This window comes from Nerophis ophidion, linkage group LG08 (assembly GCF_033978795.1).
Source record: "Nerophis ophidion isolate RoL-2023_Sa linkage group LG08, RoL_Noph_v1.0, whole genome shotgun sequence".
Classification (NCBI taxonomy): domain Eukaryota; kingdom Metazoa; phylum Chordata; class Actinopteri; order Syngnathiformes; family Syngnathidae; genus Nerophis; species Nerophis ophidion.
The window spans coordinates 24,805,069-24,829,405 of record NC_084618.1 but is presented as its reverse complement, the minus strand read 5'-3'; the positions used below and the strand labels follow the sequence as shown (position 1 = coordinate 24,829,405).

The window sequence follows — 24,337 nt, the reverse complement described above, 5'->3', positions numbered from 1 at the left end:
CAACGCTAAGTTGTAGCATTAGCTTCCAGTGCGACTGGCACGTTGTTCCTTCGTCTTGTTTTTCTGTTTTTGGTGCTTCTTTGATTTTCGAAGAATAAATCATGTTCCTACCTGAACGTCCTGTCCGGAGTGGTCTGTTTGCATTCCGGGGAAACGAACCTCGCGGCAAGCTGCAACCCACACCCCGCATGTAACGGAAAGAAGCCAGGCCAACAGACCGGCAAAGGCCGGCTTAAATAATGCCTCTGATTAGTGCCCGGGGAACAGGTGAGCGTCCCGAACACCAATCAGAAGCAGGTGAAAATAATAAGCAACCATTGCAACCAAAACAAACTGAGGGGTACACAAAACAGGAACTGAGGGAGTCCAAAACTAACCGAAAATACCAAAACATGATCCGGGCCATGGATCGTGACATAAAACGTTGCACAAAATGTATTTTAGCAATAGAGGAAAAAATACACAAATAGTAAGTAAGTGAAGTGAATTTATATAGCACTTTTCTCCAGTGTCTCGAAACGCGATAGCCAAGTTACATTTAAACCAGTGTGGGTGGTTCTGGGAGCAGGTGGGTAAAATGTCTTGCCCAAGAACACAACGGCAGTGACGAAGATGGCGGAAGCGGGGATCGAACCTGAAACCCTGAAGTTGAGTAAGAATGAAATAGACTTATGGATGGAAAAGTATAGGACTTAAGAAAAATGTGAATACACAATTTTAGGTGTGTACATTTGAACTGCTTTCCAAACAAAAAAAAATAACCCAAAAATGTAAAACACAATAAAAATTTGAATGAAAAATGTCAAAATTATATCCAACTATCCATTTTTTTACCGCTTGGGGTCACGGGGGGGTCGCTGGAGCCTATCTCAGCTGCATTCGGGCGGAAAGCGGTGTACACCTTGGACAAGTCGCCATCTTATCCAATTATAATTTTTTTTTTAATATAATAAAAACAAGTAATTTCAAATGCTGCTATGTTGACTAATTTTCTAGTCCTGTTGCCAATTGGTTAGGCAAATGAACAGCTCACACCTCCGAATCAATTCTTAAAGTGGAACTGCACTTTTTTCGTAATGTTGTCTATTGTTCACAACCATTATGAGAGACAAGAAGACAACAATTTTTTTTTTGCTTTCTAACACAAAAATTATCCCGTTATTGGTGGCTAGCAAAGCAGCTAAAGGGAGCAATCAATTCTACATCTAAATCACTGTCAACAATACTTAATTTACGTTCGTAACCTGTATAATAACCAAGCTGTAGCGACATTGTTATTGTAAGAGCAAACACTGAGAAACAATTTTTCTAGGGTGGCAACACGTGTGTGCTTTGGTATTAGCTGTAAAAGCTAGCTACGACAAGAGATAAGCTTTGGCATAAGGTAAGCTAGCTTTTGTGTCCGCACGAAAAACATTTGAGTTTGTAATACACAATCCAAGACGATAGTACACCAATTTGTAATAAATAAAAAAAACATGAACAATCATATTATCCCACATTTCCTGTTGTTTGTACACCGCTGAGCTAGCCAGCTACAGTACGTACTTTAGTTGTAATAACACACATGTAGTGCTGTGTGTACCATAATCGATATTAAAGTGACTCACTCGAATGTCCGTTGTTTGTCTACTCCAGCTGGCCGGGAAAGTTTTTTTTCGGTTTCTTTGGTGTAGGCACGCCATTTATGTCGAAACACCTTGTCTCCAAATTCCACATTTTGCAGCTTCGATTCGCTTTCATCTCAGTCTCCAGGCTGCTGTCAGCTCCAACCTTCTCTGCCTTCCTTCGTGCTCGCCCTCTCAAAGCAGTAGTTCATCCTCTGTATGTTCACCTTCATGAAAGATAAGGTTGTGAATCCTCTTTGGTCTTTGTTGTCCGTTACCAAGTCTGCCATGATTAGAACACAAACACGACTTTGTATTTGGAAGTAGGAACACATTTGATGCCGGAAGTCAGACGTGCATTGCAATGGAAACGGAAATCAATGCGCCGAGGAATTAGTTCGGGCTGTGCCTAAAATTTTCAAAATATGGTAAAATATTGAACATATTTATTGTTATGAACGTGTCTGTTTCTACATTATGTGTGTGTGTGTGTGTGTGTGTGTGTGTGTGTGTGTGTGTGTGTGTGTGTGTGTGTGTGTGTGTGTGTGTGTGTGTGTGTGTGTATGTATATATATATATATATATATATATATATATATATATATGTATGTATATATATATATGTTTATGTGTGTGTGTGTGTGTATATATATATATTAGAGATGTGCGGATAGGCAAATATATCATCCGCAACTGCATCACCAAAGTCGTCATCCACCCGCCGTCCGCCCGAACCAACATTTTATCAGAACCGCAACCGCCCGCCACCCGCCCGTTGAAATACGTCAGAGGTCGGCCACCTTTACCACTCAAAGAGCTATTTAAACCCGTTTCACAGAGTAAAGAAGACAATAGGAGACGCAAACATTCTCTAGAATGACTGCCGGTAGTCACCCAGTTAAGAAGTATGAGGGCGTGCTATGAAGCCATTGGCTTTGTCGCCTTCTACAGCATGTACGATCTGCTTGTCAGTCCAGCAATATGTTGTGTGTGGCTTCCGCAGACACACGCACATGACTGCAAGGGATACTGTATGTGTGTATATATATACACGTATGTATGTGTGTATATATATATATATATATATATATATATATATATATATATATATATATATACTATGTATATGTATATATATAATGTGTATATATATATAAATAAAAAAAAAAGAAAGTAATCATTAATACTGTGTAAACTTGCAACCGATATAGTAATGACGAACGCTGCACTTAGAATGCACGTATTGGCTGCCTCTAAGTCAAGATGTCAGATGAGTACTCCAATAGTAATCACGCCTTAGTGTCGTGTTGATTAAGGTTTGATTTGGTTCATGACTGTGGATCTTTGTGCACCATGTTTTGTAGTGGCAGCTCATACACATGCAAAAACAAGGGAAAGAAAATAAAGTTAAAGTACCAATAATTGTCACACACACACACACGAGGTAATTTCTGCATTTGACCCATCAGCATTGATCACCCCCTGGGAGGTGAGGGGAGCAGCGAGCAGCATTTTGGTGTTTTAACCCAAATTTCAACCCTTGATGCCTAGTGTCAAGCCTATCAGGAGCCTATCTCAGCTGCATTCGGGAAAGAAGTGCATGAATTCTAATAGGAAGGGGTAAAAAAAAAAAAGGATACTCTATGATGGATCGATTATGGTTTGCATATTTGCAAATTTCTGTGGCGATGGGGAGCTTAATAATCAAATGGATGGTGGCATGGTCAGTACGACGCTATGACATAACTTGTATAATCTATGCTAATGTATGTATTTTCTTTAAAAAAGCTTATCGTATTTTTCGGACTATAAATCGCAGTTTTTTTCATAGTTTGGCCGGGGGTGCGACCTATTCTCAGGAGCGACTTATGTGTGAAATTATTAACACATTACCGGAAAATATCAAATAATATTATTTAGCTCATTCGTAAGAGACTATATTTTATGGGATTTATCGATTAGGAGTGACAGATTGTTTGGTAAACGTATAGCATGTTCTATATCAGGGGTAGGGAACCTATGACTCGCGACCCAGATGTGGCTCTTTTGATGACTGCATCCGGCTCTCGGATAAATCTGAGCTGACATTGCTCAACACGATAAGTAATGAATAATTCCACTTGTAATCACAGTGTTAAAAATAACGTTCAAAATATAAAACATTCTCATGCATTTTTAATCCATCCATCCGTTTTCTACCGCAGCTGTTCAAGAAGTTGCGTCAAAGGTAAGAAGTTATTTATTTATTATTGGTTAGTGTGGGGCTTGCCCTCCTGGGGGTTCTTCAGACCACCAAGCACCGACATGAGAGCCTGTTTCAGGGTTACAATATCATTTTATTTTTCAATTAGTCTCTCAGTTGCTTTCCAGCGATTTGTCTTTTTCTCTTTGGTTCTCGCTCGCGCTCTGGCTCCAGCCCCAGCCCCAACCCCGTCTCTCCTGCTGGCTGCTGCTTATAACAGAGCGACAGATGATTAGATAACAAGGCCCAGGTGGGCCTTCTACACACCTGTCGCTGATTTCAAGGCCGATCCTGGCAACACCCCGCATCGCTGCAGGCCCGCAGGCTACGACCCCTCCACATTTAGCTTCAGAATAACAATGTTATTACAAAGAATAAGAGACCTATTATACTCTAGAAATGTTGGTCTTGAAAATGCACACGTTTAGTTGTGTTCAGTGTTAAAAAAATATTATAAGGGCTCTTAAGTAAATACATTTCAAAATATTTGGCTTCTTGGCTCTTTCATTCAAAAAGGTTCCCGACCCCTGTTCTATATGTTAGTTATTTCAATGACTCTTACCATTTAACATACCAGGCACCTTCTCAGTTGGTTATTTATGCGTCATATAACGTACACTTATTCAGCCTGTTGTTCAAGATTCTTTATTTATTTTAAATTGCCTTTAAAGTGTCTATTCTTGGTGTTGGATTTTATCAAATATGTTTCCCCCAAAAATGTGGCTTACACTCCAGTGCAACTTATATATGTTTTTTCCTTCTTTATTATGCATTTTCGGCAGGTGCGACTTATACCCCGGAACGACTTATACTACGTAAAATACAGCACTTTTTTTTTCATTTAAAAACAAATCTGTTATTAGTAATTAAAAAGTGCCAATGATAGTCACACACACACACACTACGTGTGGCAAAATTATTCTCTGCATTTGACCCATCACCCTTGATCCATAACATTAACAAATATTTTTTCCTCATCGTTTTGCTCTATTTTTCAATTGTTGCCGCTTATTGTACTTCATTGAGAATTTTTCAACTTTCTAGGGACTTCTCCGATCCTTTTAGTGACTTTTTCTTTATTGAATACTAGCTATAAATCTAACATCTTTTTCTGGTGTTAGTGTTTTCTGTTGCTCGATGTCCGTGACGAACTGCGAGAGCGGCAGCGAGCCTCACCGAGGTCACTTCAGCCTTGCACTGTTGCTCGAATTGGACTTTCTCTCCTTTAAAAGTCCTCAGATTTGTTTTAACATTTACACATCACACATTTTGTACATCCACATCTCCAGACAATCGCGTGGGTCTTGTCTACACCATCACAAAATCCTGTTTTTGTGATCAAAGTGAGTTTTTGGTGCAACAGCAGACAATACTGCACAGATAATTGGCTACACACTGTATATGTACATTTATACTTTATATTCCCTAAATTTGTTTGTATATTAAAAAAACAACACATTTTTAAACTGACTGCTTTTATTTTGCCATGGCTTAGTTGGAATTTTGCCATATTTACTCACAGGGCATGATGTCGATAGATAAAAAAGGATGGATTAAAGATGTGCGCTCTCGATTAATTAAGAGTAATGTCAGTGTCTACGTCTGTCTGTCAGTTTTTGCGAATCTATGCTTTTCGCTTGTGGGAATTTGATACCTCTCAACTAATGTCCGCTGAGATTGGAGGATGAACAGTTATTAAATTTGTCCATGTGATCAAGGTCATTGCTATAGTCTTCGGATAAAAATGTTTTCAAATCTGATCTGTGCTTTTATGTCCCGTCTATCAAAGGTTGCAGTATTTCAGGACTTGTGACACGGTGCTTTAAGCTGGTGATCAATAACAGCAGCAGTCATTTATGACACAAGTACACATCTAAGGGCAGCATGTACACATGCTATATTTATAGTTTTTTTTTCCTCAACCGCTTCTCCCCACAGAGACTGGAGCAGCTTAACCAGTTTCCAGACTTCAACAACTACCTGATATTTGTTCTGACCAAGCTCAAATCCGAAGGTAACAAGCCGATCTCTCGCGGCTTTTTTTTGTTCCTCGATGCACCACTAACGGACGAGGTTCCGTCGGCCAATGGCTCCGCTGACCCGATGAGGGCGCTCGGAATATGGGTCGCTCTAATTATAAACCTGATTCCTGGCAGCGCTGAGCTCTCGACTCCGGCGTCTGCACTGCAATGACCTACATGTCTTTGGCGTCAAGACAGTGCTGTCAGACACGCGCTGGCTGTGACTATTCCCCAAAGTTATAATCACAGCATTATTTAATATTGTCGGCGCTGTGCTGTGTATATGTTATATTAGTTTAATCATTATTGTGTCTGTGTGTGCGTGTGTGTGTGTTATATTTATATATGTATTATATATAGTTGTGTGTGTGTATGTATGTATATATATATATATATATATATATATATATATATATATATATATATATACACACAGTTTGTATGTGTATGTGAATATACATTTATTTATATATGTGTATGTCTGTATGTGTGTGTCTATGTATATATAAAAATGTGTACATATGTGTATGTGAATATACATTTATTTATATATGTGTATGTGTGTGTGTATGTATGTATAAAAATGTGTATTGTGTATATATATATAAATATATAATATATACTGTATATGTATGTATGTGTATATATATGTTTAAAAATTTTGGTTCGGTACGTACCTCGGTTTAGAGGTCACGGTTTGGTTCATTTTTGGTACAGTAAGAAAACAACAAAATATACATATTTTGGTTATTTATTTACCAAATTTGTAAACAATGGCTTGATCCTTTTAACATTGGGAACACTATAATAATTCTGCCCACGTTAATCCACATTAAACTGCCTCAAGTTGTTGCTTTGATTAAATAAAATGACACAACTTTTCTTCTACATATAAAAAGTGCAACATTAAACAGTTTCAAGTCAACTCATCATGCTTAATTTGTTACAGCATTGGGGAAGCCTGTAGTTGACTTTTAATATGTAAATGTTATATTTGTATTAACGTGATTGCAGGGACTACATTACATTACATTACTAATGATTAATGTAACTATAGCTGAAAAATAGTACAATAGCAATATGAGTTCATGTAGGCTTTATGATGCACTTACATTATTATATACACTATCAGAGACAGAAACTCTTCATTTAACATAATGTCCTTTTTTGCTGCCTCAACACATCTCAATCAACACTGTCCGTAACACGCGCACACACACACACACACACACACACACACACACGCACACACCGCAAAATGAGCTAACGTTACGTTAAAAGCTAACTAGCCTTCACCTAAAGCCAGGACTGCGAGTGAGCTGAGCTGCAGTTTGTTTCTAGAAGGTCAACGTGCTCATAGTGATGTTTAGAAAGTAGTTTACTTGGAAGTGTTTAGTATAATTTTGGAAGAGTCCGGTGCTCCCCTGCTAAACGCCTATCTGCTCGACGCTGAAGCGCTGACTAGATGCGCTCTGAATACGCACTGCTGATTGGCTGTTACCGCTATGGTTGTAACCAATCAGATGGTTGAGTGGGAGGGACAATGCTGGGTGCTGTGTAGGAGACGGAGGCATAACGGAGCGGAGCAGCTTGTTAAGACTTTAGCTTAGGCGACAACTTCATATGTTCGTGTGGAACTCGTTCGGTACTCCGCCGCACCGAACCGGAACCCCCGTACCGAAACGGTTCAATACAAATACACGTACCGTTACACCCCTAATATACTCACCGTATATACATATATGTTTTTTTTATTTTTTATGTTTTGATCCAACTGAAGCACTAATGATTATGCGACAAAATCCTCTGTTCTTTTCTATGCAAAGTAATTAAATGAAATCATTTAAATATTACAATTTGATAAACAATAATTAATTGTTATTTTTATTGTTTTATAAAAGTCGTAATAATTCATCAATATAGTCTATCATGTCCTAATTAGGGTTGTACGGTTTACTGGTACCAGCATAGCACCGCGATACAAATGAATCATATTTGGTACTAAACCGCCTCTATAAAGTATCAGTCCCATGGTACAAGTTGTCTAGTATGTTCACTATTCTATTTAAGGACAAACTCGCAATAAGAAACATATATTATATGTACCTTAAGATTTTCTGTTAAAAAAAGGCCAATAATGCAATTTTTTATGGTCCCCTCTATTTAGAAAAGTATCGAAATACATTTTTGCTATTGGTACCAAAATATTGGTAATGGGACAACACTAGTCCTAATTGCCACTTGATGCACACCCATAAATACATAATTGTGACATACACGGTGGTCATTTGATGGTGACTTTCTCAAACAGTGCCTCATCTCTCTTTCTTGCTGCATAAAAGCAGTTTATAATCAAAAAAACAATCAAAGTTTATTTATATAGCCATAAATCACAAGTGTCTCAGAGGGCTGCACAAGCCACAACGACATCCTCGACTCAGGGCAAGAAAAAAAGTGAACCCAATGGGATGGTATGAGAAACCTTGGAGGGGACCGCAGATGTGGGGTGTGAGAGTCCTGTCCAGTTTATGATTCATGAATGAGTCACTGAAGAGTCACCTTTGTGTTTGCAGATGAGCCGACACGCTCCCTGAGTGGCCTGATACTGAAAAATAATGTGAAAGCCCACTATCAGAACTTCCCCAACGGCGTTTCTGATTTCATAAAGAGAGAGTGCCTGGAAAACATTGGAGACTCTTCGGCTCTCATCCGCGCCACAGTGGGTAAGGATGACTCACTAGCCTGCACAGTTAAACGCACTACTTGAGGTATTTATCAGAGCGTGCCCGTTTTAAACAGGTATTCTCATCACCACCATCGCGTCAAAGGGAGAGCTACAAAATTGGCCTGACCTTTTGCCCAAGCTTTGCCTGCTGCTGGATTCTGAAGACTACAACACTTGCGAGGTGAGCGTGCTCGATAGCATAAACACGGTGGAAACGTTGTTGGCGGCTTTCAGAATCACCATGTTGTAGCTCCACGTTGTTGTAGTGTTGGCGCCTCTGGAAGAAAAAGGCGGTGTTGCAAGATTCCTTCTATTTTGATTGATTGATTGAGACTTTTATTAGTAGATTGCACAGGACAGTACATATTCCGTACAATTAACCACTAAATGGTAACACCCGAATAAGTTTCTCAACTTGTTTAAGTCGGGGTCCACGTTAATCAATTCACGGTACAAATATATACTATCCGCATAATACAGTCATCACACAAGTTAATCATCAGAGTATTGTCATGACGTGGACTCTGGTGAGGTTTGTTTTCCCGTGGTGCAAAGCGATTGGACCGGACACGACGTGAAGATAATGACATTTTAATTTTATCCCAAAAAAAAGGAACAAACGAAAACCGCTCACAGAGGAGGTATAGAAACTTGACTATGAAAACAAAACTTGCACTAAGGCAAAACTATGGTCATAAAACAAAAATTAGCACTATGGCATGAATAACAAAAACCTTCCTTTGAATGAGATATGGGCTTGGATCAGAGCAAGGGTGCGTAGAGGGTGATCGAGGGTGACGTCGCCAGGCTGACTACCTGGCAACTGTGGCTTAAATAATACTGTGGTTATTGGACAGGTGCGTGAGTCAAAACAAATCAGGTGCGTGATATGACAGGTGAAACTAATGGGTAACCATGGAAACAAGACAAGGGAGTGAAAAATCAGGAACTAAAAAGAGTCAAAAAAACAAACAGTACATAACTTCAACCAAACATGATCCCAGACATGACAAGTATATACAGTGAATTATTTACATTATTTGCAATCGGGAGGAAGAAGAAAACACGGAAGAGGCCGTGTTTACGTCAGTAGCACTTACCCATAACAAATATTTAACGCAAAAAAACTATTTTTTTAGGTTTTTAGGGAAATACGGCATAAATCTGGTCAGTATTTCTTATGAAAGTCAAATCTTAATTAGTATAGTTAACGAAAATAAAGAAAAATGACAAAAATAGGGGTGCAAAATATACTCAGGCTCATATTAGTAATAATATATGGCAGAGCAGCTGTCATTTCATCCTGGACAATATTCATGACAAACTTGTGCTTTGTTTTATGGATGTTCAATTTGGATTGATTGATTGATTGTTTGAAACTTTTGTTAGTAGATTTCACAATACAGTACTGTGACAGACTCAAGCCGTCGTTGTGCGGGTTCCAAGGACCATCAAGGAATGACATAATGGCGAGCAGGTTTAGACTTCTTTGTTGCAAAGAATGTGTCTCTTGCCGGGTTTCTTTTCAACCTTTCCGTCTGCTGCTTGCTCTTCCGCTCCAACTTTTTAGCTTCTTGGAATTTCGTCTTCTTCGCGCTCTCCGTCTCTCTTGTTCGGCGTCCGCTTCTCTCTTGCTCAGACTCTTCTCTCCGTCTCTCTCCACCATGTTCACGGCTGCCGCTCTTTTTATACAGTGCGAGATGATTATTGTATTGTGCCCGATTGCGGCATTGCTCCCTGCGCGCCCTGCCTCGCCACGCGCTCGCCGTCCACGCCTCCTCGCCGCCATCTTGGGCCGGGCTCCGGCGTGCCCTGCCTCGCTGTCGGACTGCCGGCTCCGCCTCTTCACAAGTACATATTTCGTACAAAAACTAAATGGTAACACCCGAATACGTTTTTCAACTTGTTTATGTCGGGGTCCACGTTAATCAATTCATGGTACAAATATGTACTATCAGCATAATACAGTCATCACACAAGTTAATCATCAGAGTATATACATTGAATTATTTACATTATTTACAAGCCAAGAGAAGAAGAAAACACAGAAGATGCTGTGTTGACGTCAGTAGCACTTACCCATAAAAAATATTTAATCCAAAAAAACTATTTATTTTTGTAGGTTTTTAGCGAAATACGCCAAAAATGTGGTCAGTATTTCTTATGAAAGTCAAATCTCAATAAGTACAGTTAACAAAAATAAAGAAAAATGATAAAAATAGGGGTGGAAAATACACTCAGGCTCTAATTAGTAATAATATATGGCAATGCTTCTGTCATTTCATCCTGGACAATATTCATGACAAATTTATGCTTTGTTTTATGGATGTTCAATTTGGATTGATTGATTGATTGAAACTTTTATTAGTAGCTTGTACAGTACGTATTCCGTACAATTGACCACTGCATGGAAACACCTGAATTAGTTTTACAACTTGTTTAAGTCGTGGTCCACGTTAATCAATTCATGGTACCAATATATACTATCAGCATAATACAGTCATCACGCAAGTTAATCATCAGAGTATATTAGGGGTGTAACGGTACACAAAAATTTCGGTTCGGTACGTACCTCGGTTTGGAGGTCATGGTTCTGTTAATTTTCGGTAGATTAAGAAAACAACAAGATATACATTTTTTGGTTATTTATTTACCAAATTTGCAAACAATGACATAACATACATATACACACAGGGTCCATTGCGATGGTTAATGTGGGCAACATGTATAACATAAAAACTAAATATGATAAGGCTCAGAATGGTTTCTTAACAAAATCTTTCTACATATAAAGTGCTTTTTTTGATTAATTGATTGATTGAGACTTTTATTAGCATGGCTAACGTGGCAGTAAGAGGATGTATGGGCTCATTGTTCTTCCCCCATAAAAGTGGGTCAAGATCTAGTTTCAATGCAATATGAACTTAAATCTGCTGCTATAAAAACATTTGTTATTGCTTTAGCCCTGCCTGACTCGCCGAGGAGAGGCTGCTTGAATGCGGTGGTGACGCTTCAAATGGATTTGCATGTGTTATGAGAGTAGCATATGTGTGTGCTTGTGGCCCTTTTAATATGTGACAGCATGTGAGGTGAGTGTGTGGGCGAGCGAGGTGAGGGAGAGTAGCGTGAGTGGCTGGTGTTTTGTTGGATTGGCTGTGTGCAAGACCTCAATAAAGCCACGATTTGCAACTAATCGCCGGACTCTTCATTTACCCTGGAGTCCGGAGCTATGGAGACCCACTGCCGGGTAGAGTGAAGGGTGTTGCCCCCGAGAATACATCAGCCCTGGAGGAGTGTCTCCCCTGCGCTCCTCGAGCCGGAAGCAGGAAAGGTGCAACACATGTTTGACGTGTTGTCAAGAGCAGCTGCTGAACAATGTCGGCAAACTTCCGCCAAAGTGTTCCCAAACGGGAGACCTTAACAAGGCAGGAGGGTCTTCCAGCTCTGGCTTTTACGTGTTGTCCTAGCCCGGTCGCTGCTAGCAGGTGTACTCATTCGGTACACCTCCAAACCGAAACCCCCGTACCGAAACGGTTCAATACAAATACACGTACCGTTACACCCCTATAGTATATACATTGAATTGAATTATTTACATTATTTAGAATCCGACGGAAGAAGAAAACACGGAAGACGCCGTGTTGACGTCAGTAGCACTTAGAAAAGCGCTATACAAGTACAACCCATTCACCATTTACCATTACTCATAACAAACATTTAACCAAAAAAACTATTTATTTTTCGAGGTTTTTGGAGAAATACGCCATAAACGTGGTCAGTATTTCTTATGAAAGTCAAATCATAATTAGTACAATTAACAAAAATAAACAAAAATGACAAAAATTGGGGTGGAAAATACACTCAGGCTCATATTAGTAATAATGTATGGCAGGGCTTCTGTCATTTCATCCTGGACAATATTCATGACCATTTGGATTGATTGATTGATTGAAACTTTTATTAGTAGATTGCACAGTATAGTACACATTCCGTACAATTGACCACTATATGGAAACACCCGAATAAGTTTTTGAGTCGGGGTCCACGTAAATCAATCCATAGTACAAATATATACTATCAGCATAATACAGTCATCACACAAGTTAATCATCAGAGTATATACTCGAGTCATTGACATTATTTACAATCCGGGGGTGGGATGTGGAGGTGGTTGCATTGTTTCCCCCAGAATATTTGTTAGTTAAGGTGGTTTCTCTTCGGAGGGAAGTGAGGGGGAAGTAAAAACAAAACAGTCCTAGTGGCCGGATATACTAAGTATGTCATTATTTTGACTTGGTAAATCAAAAGTGGGGCCACATGCTGCCATATGCTCAACTCATCATGCTTAATTTATCACAGCAGTTAAATTTGATTATGTAAATGTTATATGGTTATCAACATGGGATAGCAGGAACCCTGCCATTCTAAACTAAGCTGCTACTAGACTTGACTGGGAGGTGTTTATTATAATTTGGGGAGAGTCTGCTGCATTATTCTCACCTGCTAAACACCTTTCTGCTAACCTGCACCGTCTCTCATCTCTGCCTACCTCTGCCATGAGCACCGACTCCATGTGCTCTGAATACTCACTGCTGATTGGCTGTTACCGCTCTGAATACGCACTGCTGATTGGCTGTAAAATGCGCTCTGAATACGCACTGCTGATTGGCAGTTTCACAAATTCCTCAGTAAATTCAAAACGTCACAGTAGAGTTATAGAGTCTGTTTAGCTGATTGGAGGGCGAGCTTCCGCAGCTAGTGAGTCCATGACGATGACTTCTGTTTTGTTTGATCTGCCGTTTTACTGCCGTTTTGCAGACGCAGTTTGGAAACAATCAAGGTATGTCAATAACATATTTGCAAAAAATGTTTGTGTATATAATTTATTTCTCTACGTATATATCTGCGGCTTACAGCCCGATGCGGCAAATGCATGACAAAACAATTTTTTTTAATTTTTTTTTTTAGTGGGTGCGGCCTATAGTCCAGAAAATACAGTAATAAATTATTGTGGCCATTAGGTTTGTCAAAAAAACAATTACCACTTCACTTCAAGTTAAAGTCCCAATGATAGTCACACACACACACTAGGTGTGGTGAAATTATCTTCTGCATTTAACCCATTCCCATTTCCCCCCCCTGGAAGGTGAGGGGAGCAGTGAGCAGCAGCGGTCACTGCGCTCGGGAATCATTTTGGTGATTTAATCCCCAATTCCAACCCTTGATGCTGAGTGCCATAGAGGGAGGCAATGGGTCCCATTTTATAGTCTTCGGTATGACTCGACTGGGGTTCGAACCCCCTGACCTACTAGGTTTCAGGGCGGACACCCTAACCACAAGGCAACTGAGCAGGTCCATTCCAGATGTTTATGAATAGATAGGTTACTGTTTTTTATAACTGTCTTTATTGTATGAGTAGTTTCTCTTAATGTGAAGTGAAGTGAATTACATTTATATAGCGCTTTTCTCTAGTGACTCAAAGTGCTTTACACAGTGAAAGCCAATATCTAAGTTATATTTAAAGCAGTGTGGGTGGCACTGGGAGCAGGTGGGCAAAGTGCCCTGCCCAAGGACACAACGGCAGTGAATAGGATGGCGAAAGCGGGGATCGAACCCGGAACCCTCAAGTTCCTGGCATGGCCGCTCTACCAACCGAGCTATACCGCTCCAAATCAAACCTTTGCTAATATTCCACATTTCAAAAAAATAAACATATGTTTTGATTCCTGCTGATAAAGTATCTGATCAACCTCAGTATCGGCCAGCACTCAAGGCTTCATTATGGCTATTGTGTCGAAAGTGGGAAAGTTGTACCAGAACGAGGGTGCAACGCCAGTCCGCCAGTAAATTCAGTGACCTGTTGGCTCTTTGGTTAACTTATTTTTACACTTTAGTGCTGCTTAATCATGTTAAAATGTTAGGTGGTTAATGAAGGTTTGACCCTATATCATTTTATTTTTGGTTCCATGATTGAGGTGGCGACTTGTCCAGGGTACAATCTGCCCGATTGTAGCTGAGATTGGCACCAGCGACCCCAAAGGGAATAAGCGGTAGAAAATGGGTGGATGGATTTCATATCTGTATTTGACAAGAGTAAGACCAATGCCATTGACACATTAAATATAGTTGATGGTTTTGTTAATGTTACTTATTATGTCTTTAAAAGGGAATATGTTAGTCTAACCTGAAAGGAGCAGCGTGTGCCTATTTGATTTACGATGCAAAGGGAAGGGCTGGCGCCTGTGTAGCGATCCCGCTGGCCAGATGAGCGAGCGACTCTGTCACAGCTGGAGCGACCGGCGCAAATAACAGATTATTCAACACGGTTTTGTACCCAGTACACCGTGTGACCTCATTTTGCAGACTTTTGTTTACTGAGACACTCGCGTGTACTGTTTGCAAACACTGATTGGGTTGTGTGTAAACAATAAAGCAGACTCTCGTTACACGCCTGATTGATGCCTGCACAAACGTGCCGACCGACCATCCCACCGCTGGCACGATTGACCTTAAAGAAAGAAGACTTTTGACACAGAAAGGCATTCGTCTTTAAAGCGTCCGTGCACTTTTCCCCGTCTGATGAAGCTTATTCCCGAGCAAAGATTTAGGTCACGGCTAAGATTCGCGAAGTGTGCGAGGCTTACGATGCGTAACAGCCAGCAAATGTAGCAACTCCTCATAAGGCTGGCTGTGATTTTGAAAAGCAGCTTGGAAACTTCAAAGCTGCTTAGTTGTTGACGCTTTAAGGTTGTTGAGGGGGGGGGAAATGTCTGCTTGGCCACAGTCAAATAGCTTTTTGTGGACCGGGTTTGTTGTAGTGTTCCCCTGTTGCCTTCAATGAAACCCTAAAGCAGTGTTTTTCAACCATTGTGCTGTGAGATACAGTCTGGTGTGCCTAGTTGGGTAAAAAATATTTTTTGCAAACCAGTAGTTATAGTCTGCAAATGATATGTTGTCGTCTAGTGTCGGTGCTGTCCAGAGCTCGGCAGAGTAACCGTGTAATACTCTTCCATATCAGTAGGTGGCAGCCGGTAGCTAATTGCTTTATAAATGTCGGAACCAGCGGGAGGCAGCATGCAGGTAAAAAGGTGTCTAATGCTTAAACCAAAAATAAACAAAAGGTGGGTGCCCCTAAGAAAAGGCATTGAAGCTTAGGGAAGGCTATGCAGAACCAAACTAAAACAGAACGGGCTACAAAAGTAAACAAGTACAGAATGCTGGACGACAGCAAAGACTTACTGTGGAGCAAAGACGGCGTCCACAATGTACAACCGAACATGACATGACAATCAACAATGTCCCCACAAAAAAGGATGAAAACAACTGAAATATTCTTGATTGCTAAGACAAAGTAGATGCGGGAAATATCGCTTAAAGGACGACATGAAACTGCTACAGGGAAATACCAACAAAAAATGAGAAAAAGCCACCAAAATAAGAATGCAAGACAAGAAGTAAAACACTACACACAGGAAAACAGCAGAAAAGTGAAAATAAGTCATGATGTGATGTGACAGGTGGTGACAGTACACCTACTTTGAGACAAGAGCTATAGTGATGCATGCTTGCTTATGCTTTAAGGTCATATACAACATGATTAACGTGGACCCCGACTTAAACAAGTTAAAAAACTTATTCGGGTGTTACCATTTGGTGGTCAATTGTACGGAATATGTACTGAACTGTGCAATCTACTAATAAAAGTATCAATCAAATCAATCAATCAACATTTTACTGTTAAGTGAGTTTCAATTTGAAACAAGCAGCATTGGTCGGGCCCGCCTTTGGCTGCTGCCCCCGAGAGCCAATCCCGTAATAGGCGTTAGAAGATGCATGGATAGTAGCTACTATTATTATAACGTATTGTGTGTAGAATTTTTGAGGACAAAAAATAATTAATTCCATTTCACATTGTCATTGTCTACTGTTAGTCCTAAGTGTCCCAAAACTTTTGCCTAGTGTTAGTCGTAAGTGTCCCAATACTTTTGCCTAGTGTTAGTCGTAAGTGTCCCAATACTTATGGCCATGTTAGTCCTAAGTGTCCCAATACTTTTGTCCAGTGGTAGTCACAAGTGTCCCAATACTTTTGTCCAGTGGTAGTCCTAAGTGTCCCAATACTTTTGTCTGGTGTACCTACCTTCTCTGCATTATGTGGGCACTCTAGTGCTTCCTGCTTTTAAGCAGCCATGTTGAGACAACAGCAACGCGGCAGCAGCAGCGCAGTGGTTCTTTGAAGGGTCAGAAAATCAAAACCAAAGCAGTAATCAAAACTCTTTCGATAACTTTTAATCAGAAGGGTTCAAACTCTCCTGTGCGAGTTTGAAGCCGAAACGACAAACGCACTCAGAGGAGATAATGTTTGAATAAAGGTGACGGGTTTTTACAAAACTTTTGTTTTGAAGGGGTAATTGCCAACTTCCTGTTGATTTTTGCTGAAGGATGTCAATTATTAAAATATAGGTCTAAATGAGACCTACATAGAAGTTTTTGTTTCATGTCTCTCCGACATTCAGTACACCAACTTTGAGACAAGAGCTATAGTGATGCATGCTTGCTTATGCCTTAAGGTCATATCCAACAATTGTGACAACCACATTTTACTGTTAATTGAGTTTCAATTTGAAATAATTTCTGCTGGTGGTGTGCCTCCGCATTTTTTCAACGCAAAAAATGTGCCTCGGCTCAAAAAAGGTCGAAAAACACTGCCCTGAAGGACCCTAAAGGCTTTTTAAAGGTCTCAATTTAAGATCAGCAGTGGTGTGCCTCTCCTGGCCTAACAATAATCATGTCCATAAATTTATAAAAGTTCATTTTATTTTTACTTTACTTACCATAAATGTACAAAACCAGTGAAGTTGGCACGTTGTGTAATTTGTAAATCAAAACAAAATACAAATATTTGCAAATCCTTTTCAACTTATATTCAATTGAATAGACTGCAAAGACAAAGATATTTAATGTTCAAACTGAGAAAGTAATTTTTTTTTGTTGCAAATAATCACCTGAGTATTCCTGAGTTCAATCCCGGGCTTGGGATCTTTCTGTGTGGAGTTTGCATGTTCTCCCCGTGACTGCGTGGGTTCCCTACGGGTACTCCGGCTTCCTCCCGCCGTCAAAAACATGCACCTGGCGATAGGTTGATTGGCAACACTAAGTTGTTCCTAGTGTGTGAATCTTGTCTGTCTGTCTATCTGTGTTGGGCCCTTCGATGAGGTGGCGTCTTGTCCAGGGTGTACCCTGCCTTTCGCCCGAATGCAGCTGAGATTGGCTCCAGCACCCTCCGCAACCCCAAAAGGGACAAGCGGTAGAAAATAGATTGATGGATGGGCATTGACTTCGAATTTAATGGCAGCAAAACATTGCAAAAAAGTTGTCACAGTGGCGTATTCACCACTGTTACATGGCCTCTCCTTTTAACAACACTCAGTAAACGGGGTCGGTATAGCTCGGTTGGTAGAGTGGCCGTGCCAGCAACTTGAGGGTTGCAGGTTCGATTCCCGCTTCCGCCATCCTAGTCACTGCCGTTGTGTCCTTGGGCAAGACATTTTACCCACCTGCTCCCAGTGCAACCCAGACTGGTTTAAATGTAACTTAGATATTGGGTTTCACTATGTAAAGCGCTTTGAGTCACTAGAGAAAAGCGCTATATAAATATAATTCACTAAACGTTTGGGAACGGAGGAGATACATTTTTTAAGCTTTTCAGGTGGAATTCTTTCCCATTCTTGCTTGATGTACAGCTTAAATTGTTCAACAGTCCGGGGTCTCTGTTGTCGTATTTTAGGCTTCATACTGCGTGGGTTCCCTCCGGGTACTCCGGTTTCCTCCCACCTCCAAAGACATGCACCTGGGGATAGGTTGATTGGCAACACTAAATTGGCCTTACTGTGTGAATGTGAGTGTGAATGTTGTCTATCTGTGTTGGCCCACTTGTACAGGGTGTACACCGCCTTCCGCCCGAAAGCAGCTGAGATAGGCTCCAGTACACCCGCAGACCCCAAAAGGGACAAGCGGTAGACAATGGATGGATGGGCAGTGACTTCGAATTTAATGGCAGCAAAACAGTACAAAATAGTTGTCACAGGGTCATTTTTAGAATAGAATAGAAAGTACTTTATTGATCCCTGAGGGAAATTCAGCACCACAGTTATTACTTTTTAAAAGACCGCTGTACATAGTGGTACACGGACAGAGCGCCAATAAGCCTTAAAGGCACTGCCTTTGCGTGCCGGCCCAATCACATAATATCTACGGCTTTTCACACACACAAGTGAATGCAATGCATACTTGATCAACAGCCATACAGGTCACACTGAGGGTGGCTGTACAAACAACTTTAACACTGTTACAAGTATGCACCACACTGTGAACCCACACCTAACAAGAATGATAAACACATTTCGGGAGAACATCCGCACTGTAACATAAACACAACAGAACAAATACCCAGAAGCCCTTGCAGCATTAACTCTTCCGGGACGCTACAATATACAACCCCGCCCACCTCAACCTCCTCATGCTCTCTCAGGGAGAGCATGTCCCAAATTCCAAGCTGCTGTTTTGAGGAATGTTAAAACAAATAATGCACTTTGTGACTTCAGTAATAAATATGGCAGTGCCATGTTGGCATTTTTTTTCCATAACCTGAGTTGATTTATTTTGGAAAACCTTGTTAACAAAATTAGTCATAATAATGTGTTAATTCCACGACTGTAAGTATCGGTATCGGTTCATATCGGAATCGATAATTAAGAGTTGGACAATATCGGAATATCGGATATCGGCAAAAAAGCCTTTATCGGACATCCCTAGTAATAATCAGCGAGGAGAAGGAAAAAAAAAAAAGCAAACATGATGCGTTTTTTAAATTTTTTTATTTAATGGTTAAATTTTTAAAATACGTGTCATGGTCTGTGGTCAGGTTTTGTTTAGTTATGTTCTGTTGGTTTAAGACTCTTTAATTCATGTTTACGCTCCATTGTTTTGTCACCATGACGACCGATTAGTTCACCCACTTATTTGGACTCACTTACCTGATTTATTTAGGACTCACGCACCTGTGTTAATCATGTCACCATTATTTAAGCTTGTAGTTGCCAGGCAGTCGGCCTGGCGTCATTGTTGTTGCTCCATGCTCTGTTCACTCTGGTTATGTATCGCTCTGCTCATTTCCTTCCAAGTAAGTTTTGTTGATCCATGTTACGTTTAGCGAGTCTTTTGTTTAATATCCATAGTTTTGCCTTTGTGGTAGTTTTTTTTTTATTTTTTAGCCACGTTTGTTCTCCACCTTGTGGGCACCTTTAGTTTGCACTTTTTTTAACAGATAAATTAAAATATGTCTTTACCTTCACGCCATGTCCCGTCACCTTCCTTTGCATTCCGGGAAAAAAAAAAGATCATAGCCCCCGTTCTGTCCATCCATCCATCCATCCATTTTCTACCGCTTATTCCCTTTCGGGGTCACGGGGGGCGCTGGCGCCTATCTCAGCTACAATCGGGCGGAAGGCGGGGTACACCCTGGACAAGTCGCCACCTCATCGCAGGGCCAACACAGATAGACAGACAACATTCACACTCACATTCACACACTAGGGCCAATTTAGTGTTGCCAATCAACCTATCCCCAGGTGCATGTCTTTAACTGACAATACGTAAATATTAAATGTTATTATAAATGTGCCTGTTACTACATTACATATATACTTATGTACAAACCCCGTTTCCATATGAGTTGGGAAATTGTGTTAGATGTAATTATAAACGCAATACAATGATTTGCAAATCATTTTCAACCCATAATGAGTTGAATATGCTACAAAAACAACATATTTGATCTTCAAACTGATAAACATTTTTTTGTTTGCAAATAATAATTAACTTTAGAATTTGATGCCAGCAACACATGAAAAAGAAGTTGGCAAAGGTGGCAATAAATACTGATAAAGTTGAGGAATGTTCATCAAACACTTATTTGGAACATCCCACAGGTGTGCAGGCTAATTGGGAACAGGTGGGTACCATGATTGTGTATAAAAGCAGCTTCCATGAAATGCTAAGTGATTCACAAACAAAGACGCTGCGAGGGTCACCACTTTGTAAGCAAATTGTCGAACAGTTTAAGAACAACATTTCTCAACGAGCTATTGCAAGGAATTTAGGGATTTTACCATCTACGGTCCGTAAAATCATCAAAAGGTTCAGAGAATCTGGAGAAATCACTGCACGTAATCGATGATATTACGGACCATTGATCCCTCAGGTGGTACTGCATCAAAAACTGACATTAGTGTGTAAAGGATATCACCACATGGGCTCAGGAACACTTTATAAAACCACTGTCAGTACCTGCAGTTGGCCGCTACATCTGTAAATGCAAGTTAAAACTCTACTATGCAAAGCAAAACCCATTTATCAACAATACCCAGAAACACCGCCGGCTTCGCTGGGCCCGAGATCATCTATGATGGACTGATATAAGTGGAAAAGTGTTCTGTGGTCTGACGAGTCCACATTTCAAATTGTATTTGAAAACTGTGGACGTGGTGTCCTCCGGAACAAAGAGGAAAATACCCATCCGGATTGTTATAGGCGCAAAGTTCGAAAGCCAGCATCTGTGATGGTATGGGGGTATATTAGTGCCCAAGGCATGGGTAACTTACACATCTGTGAAGGCACCATTAATGCTGAAAGGTCCATACAGGTTTTGGAGCAACATATGTTGTCATCCAAGCAACGTTATCATTGACGCCCCTGTTTATTTCAGCAAGACAATGCCAAGCCACGTGTTATATCAGCGTGGCTTCGTAGTAAGAGAGTGCGGGTACTTTCTTGGCCCGCCTGCAGTCCAGACCTGTCTCCCATGGAAAATGTGTGGCGCATTATGAAGTGTAAAATAAGACTGAAGCGCTACATAAAACAAGAATGGGAAAGAATTCCACTTTCAAAGCTTCAAAAATTTGTTTCTTCAGTTCCCAAACGTTTATTGAGTGTTGTTAAAAGAAAAGGTGATGTAACACAGTGGTGAACATGCCCTTTCCCAACTACTTTGGTACGTGTTGCAGCCATGAAATTCTAAGTTAATTATTATTTGAAAAAAAAAAAAAAAGTTTATGAGTTTGAACATCAAATATCTTATCTTTGTAGTGCATTCAATAGAATATGGGTAGAAAAGAATTTGCAAATTGTATTCCGTTTATATTTACATCTAACACAATTTCCCAACTCTTATGGAAACGGGGTTTGTATACAAAACCCTAATGGAGGTGTTTGGATGTTTTTTTTAATAACTATTGGCAGAATAGTGTGGCTCCATTGTAAGCGGACTATTGATCAAATGTATTTAATATTTACAATGCAAAAAAAAAAATTCCATCCGTCATGTCTTTTGTAATGATTGTGATCGATAGGCAAAAAAAAAAGTGCAGTTCCCCTTTAAGGATACATAACCTCAGAGGGATTAATGGTACGAGTATGTGGACTGTTCAGATTGTTTTACCCAAGCTCTTGTCGCCAAGTAGTGATGCTGATAGCAGTTAAGCAATCCACAAAAGAGCGCCACGTGTCGCCACATTTGCACTGCGGCTGTCTATCGTCTCTATAAAAAGACGCGAGCAGGTGACGGCGGTTTGCTTTATTTAGATTTGGCACGACTTGCTGGGGAATCCGTTACGATGCCGATTGAAACTGACTCCGATCTTGAGGGGAAAGTGGTCTTCATGCAGTGGGGAACATATTTCACTACTTAAACACCTCCTGAACGAGTTCAGTTCTTGCTTAATCTTCCTATTTAATGCTCTTCCTGAACAAGACTTTCAGGAAGAGGGGAGGGTCTGGGATGTTTATGGGGGTAGGGAGGGGGTTTACACTCAAGACATCTTGGTATCACCGGAATGGAGTAAGACCCCCCCCTCGGGAAAGGCCCCAAATCAAAATGCAATGAACAGCAGTGTTTGTTTTTTTTTATTCCCTTTCGACCCTCCACATTCTGCATCTCTCGTCTGGTAGCAATGCCGCCATGGCAACAGTTTCCATGGAAACACATTTTGGAAGGTGCCGAACAACATAGTGGTGCCGGACGCCGATTTCTGCAGCCTATTGAGAACATCCATTTCACAGCACGAGGACTTGTGTGCACGTACGTGTTTGTGTGTGTGTGTGAGTGTGTTCATGTTCCCTGGAAAAATGTAACTGAGCAAGTTCCATACGTTTTAATGCAGCGGTTCTTAGTGGGGCGGGCCCCCCTGGGGCTGCGCCACCGGGCAATGGCTTAATAGCTACTTTAATGTTGGTAAAGAACTATCTTGACACATACAGATTAAAAAATGTATATATTAACAGGGGTGCGAGAAAATAGTTGAGAACCACGGGGTTAAATCAACGTCTCACAGCTGCCACGTTTTAAAGCAGAAATATGATTGGTAAAGCCTGAATATAAGATTATTTCTTCATATGTTTGGTTAGGCATTTATTGTGGTTGCACGTACAGTCCCTCGGTATGTTTTACATTAATACAATTCAACACGTTTAAGTCGACACCTTAATAGACTGTATTTATATTATTGACATGTGAATTATGCTGTATAATAGACTGTGTTTATATTATTCACGTGTGAATAATGCTGTATAATAGACTATATTATTCAAGTGTGAATAACGCCGTATAATAGACTGTATTTACATTATTCACTTGTGAATAATGCTGTATAATAGACCGTATTTATATTATTGACATGTGAATAATGCAGTATATTAGACTGTATTTATATTATTGACATGTAAATGCCGTATAATAGACTGTATTTATATTATTCAAGTGTGAATAACGCCGTATAATCGACTGTCTATATGTTATTCACGTGTGAATAATGCTGTATAATAGACTGTATTTATATTATTCACGTGTAAATAATGCTATATAATAGACTGTATTTATATTATTCACATGTGAATAATTCTGCATAATACACTATACTATTCACATGTGAATAATGCTGCATAATAGACTCCATTTATATTCACATGTGAATAATGCTGCATAATGGACTGTATTTATATTATTCACATGTAAATAATACTGTACTGTATATTAGACCGTATTTATATTATTCACATGTGAATAATGCAGTATATTAGACTGTATTTGTATATCCTTTTTGGCACACCACATACACTAATACTGTACCACACACTTGGTCGTGCATTATAACATGCCTCAAAACAGCAGCTTGGAATTTTGGACATGCGCTCCCCGAGAGAGCATGAGGAGGTTGAGGTGTGGGGGTAGGGGGTTGCAGGGGGTGTGTACTGTAGCGTCCCGGGAGAGTTCGTGCTGCAAGGATTTTCTGGGTATTTGTTCTGTTGTGTTTATGTTGTTACGGTGTAGATGTTCTCCCGAAAAGTGTTTGTCATTCTTGTTTGGTGTGGGTTCACATTGCGGCGCATATTTGTAACAGTGTTAAAGTTGTTTGTATGGCCACCCTCAGTGTTACCTGTATGGCTGTTGACCAAGTATGCCCTGCATTCACTTGTGTGTGTGTGTGTGTGAAGAGCCGTGGATATTATGTGACTTGGCCAGCACGCAAAGGCATTGCCTATGCGATTTATTGGTGCTCTGTACTTCTACTTATGTCCGTGTTCACAGCGGCGTTTTAAAAAGTCATAAATTTTACTTTTTGAAACCGATACCGATAAGTTCCGATATTACATTTTAAAGCATTCATCAGCCGATAATATCGGCAGTCCA

At 40.2% G+C, this 24,337-nt stretch overlaps 1 protein-coding gene across 2 annotated transcripts in view; it reads left to right on the top strand.

Moving 5' to 3' along the window:
- The window catches only part of tnpo1 (transportin 1), a 102,732-nt gene that overhangs the window by 4,773 nt on the left and 73,622 nt on the right, over positions 1-24,337 (top strand). For both annotated transcript variants that reach the window (XR_009807788.1, XM_061908086.1), the window contains exons 3-5: positions 5,788-5,863; positions 8,444-8,593; positions 8,670-8,776. Coding sequence is in view for 1 of the 2 variants with exons in the window: in XM_061908086.1 (XP_061764070.1) it covers positions 5,788-5,863; positions 8,444-8,593; positions 8,670-8,776 (333 nt within the window). In the remaining variant the exon portion in view is untranslated. The remainder of the gene's footprint in view (positions 1-5,787; positions 5,864-8,443; positions 8,594-8,669; positions 8,777-24,337) is intronic.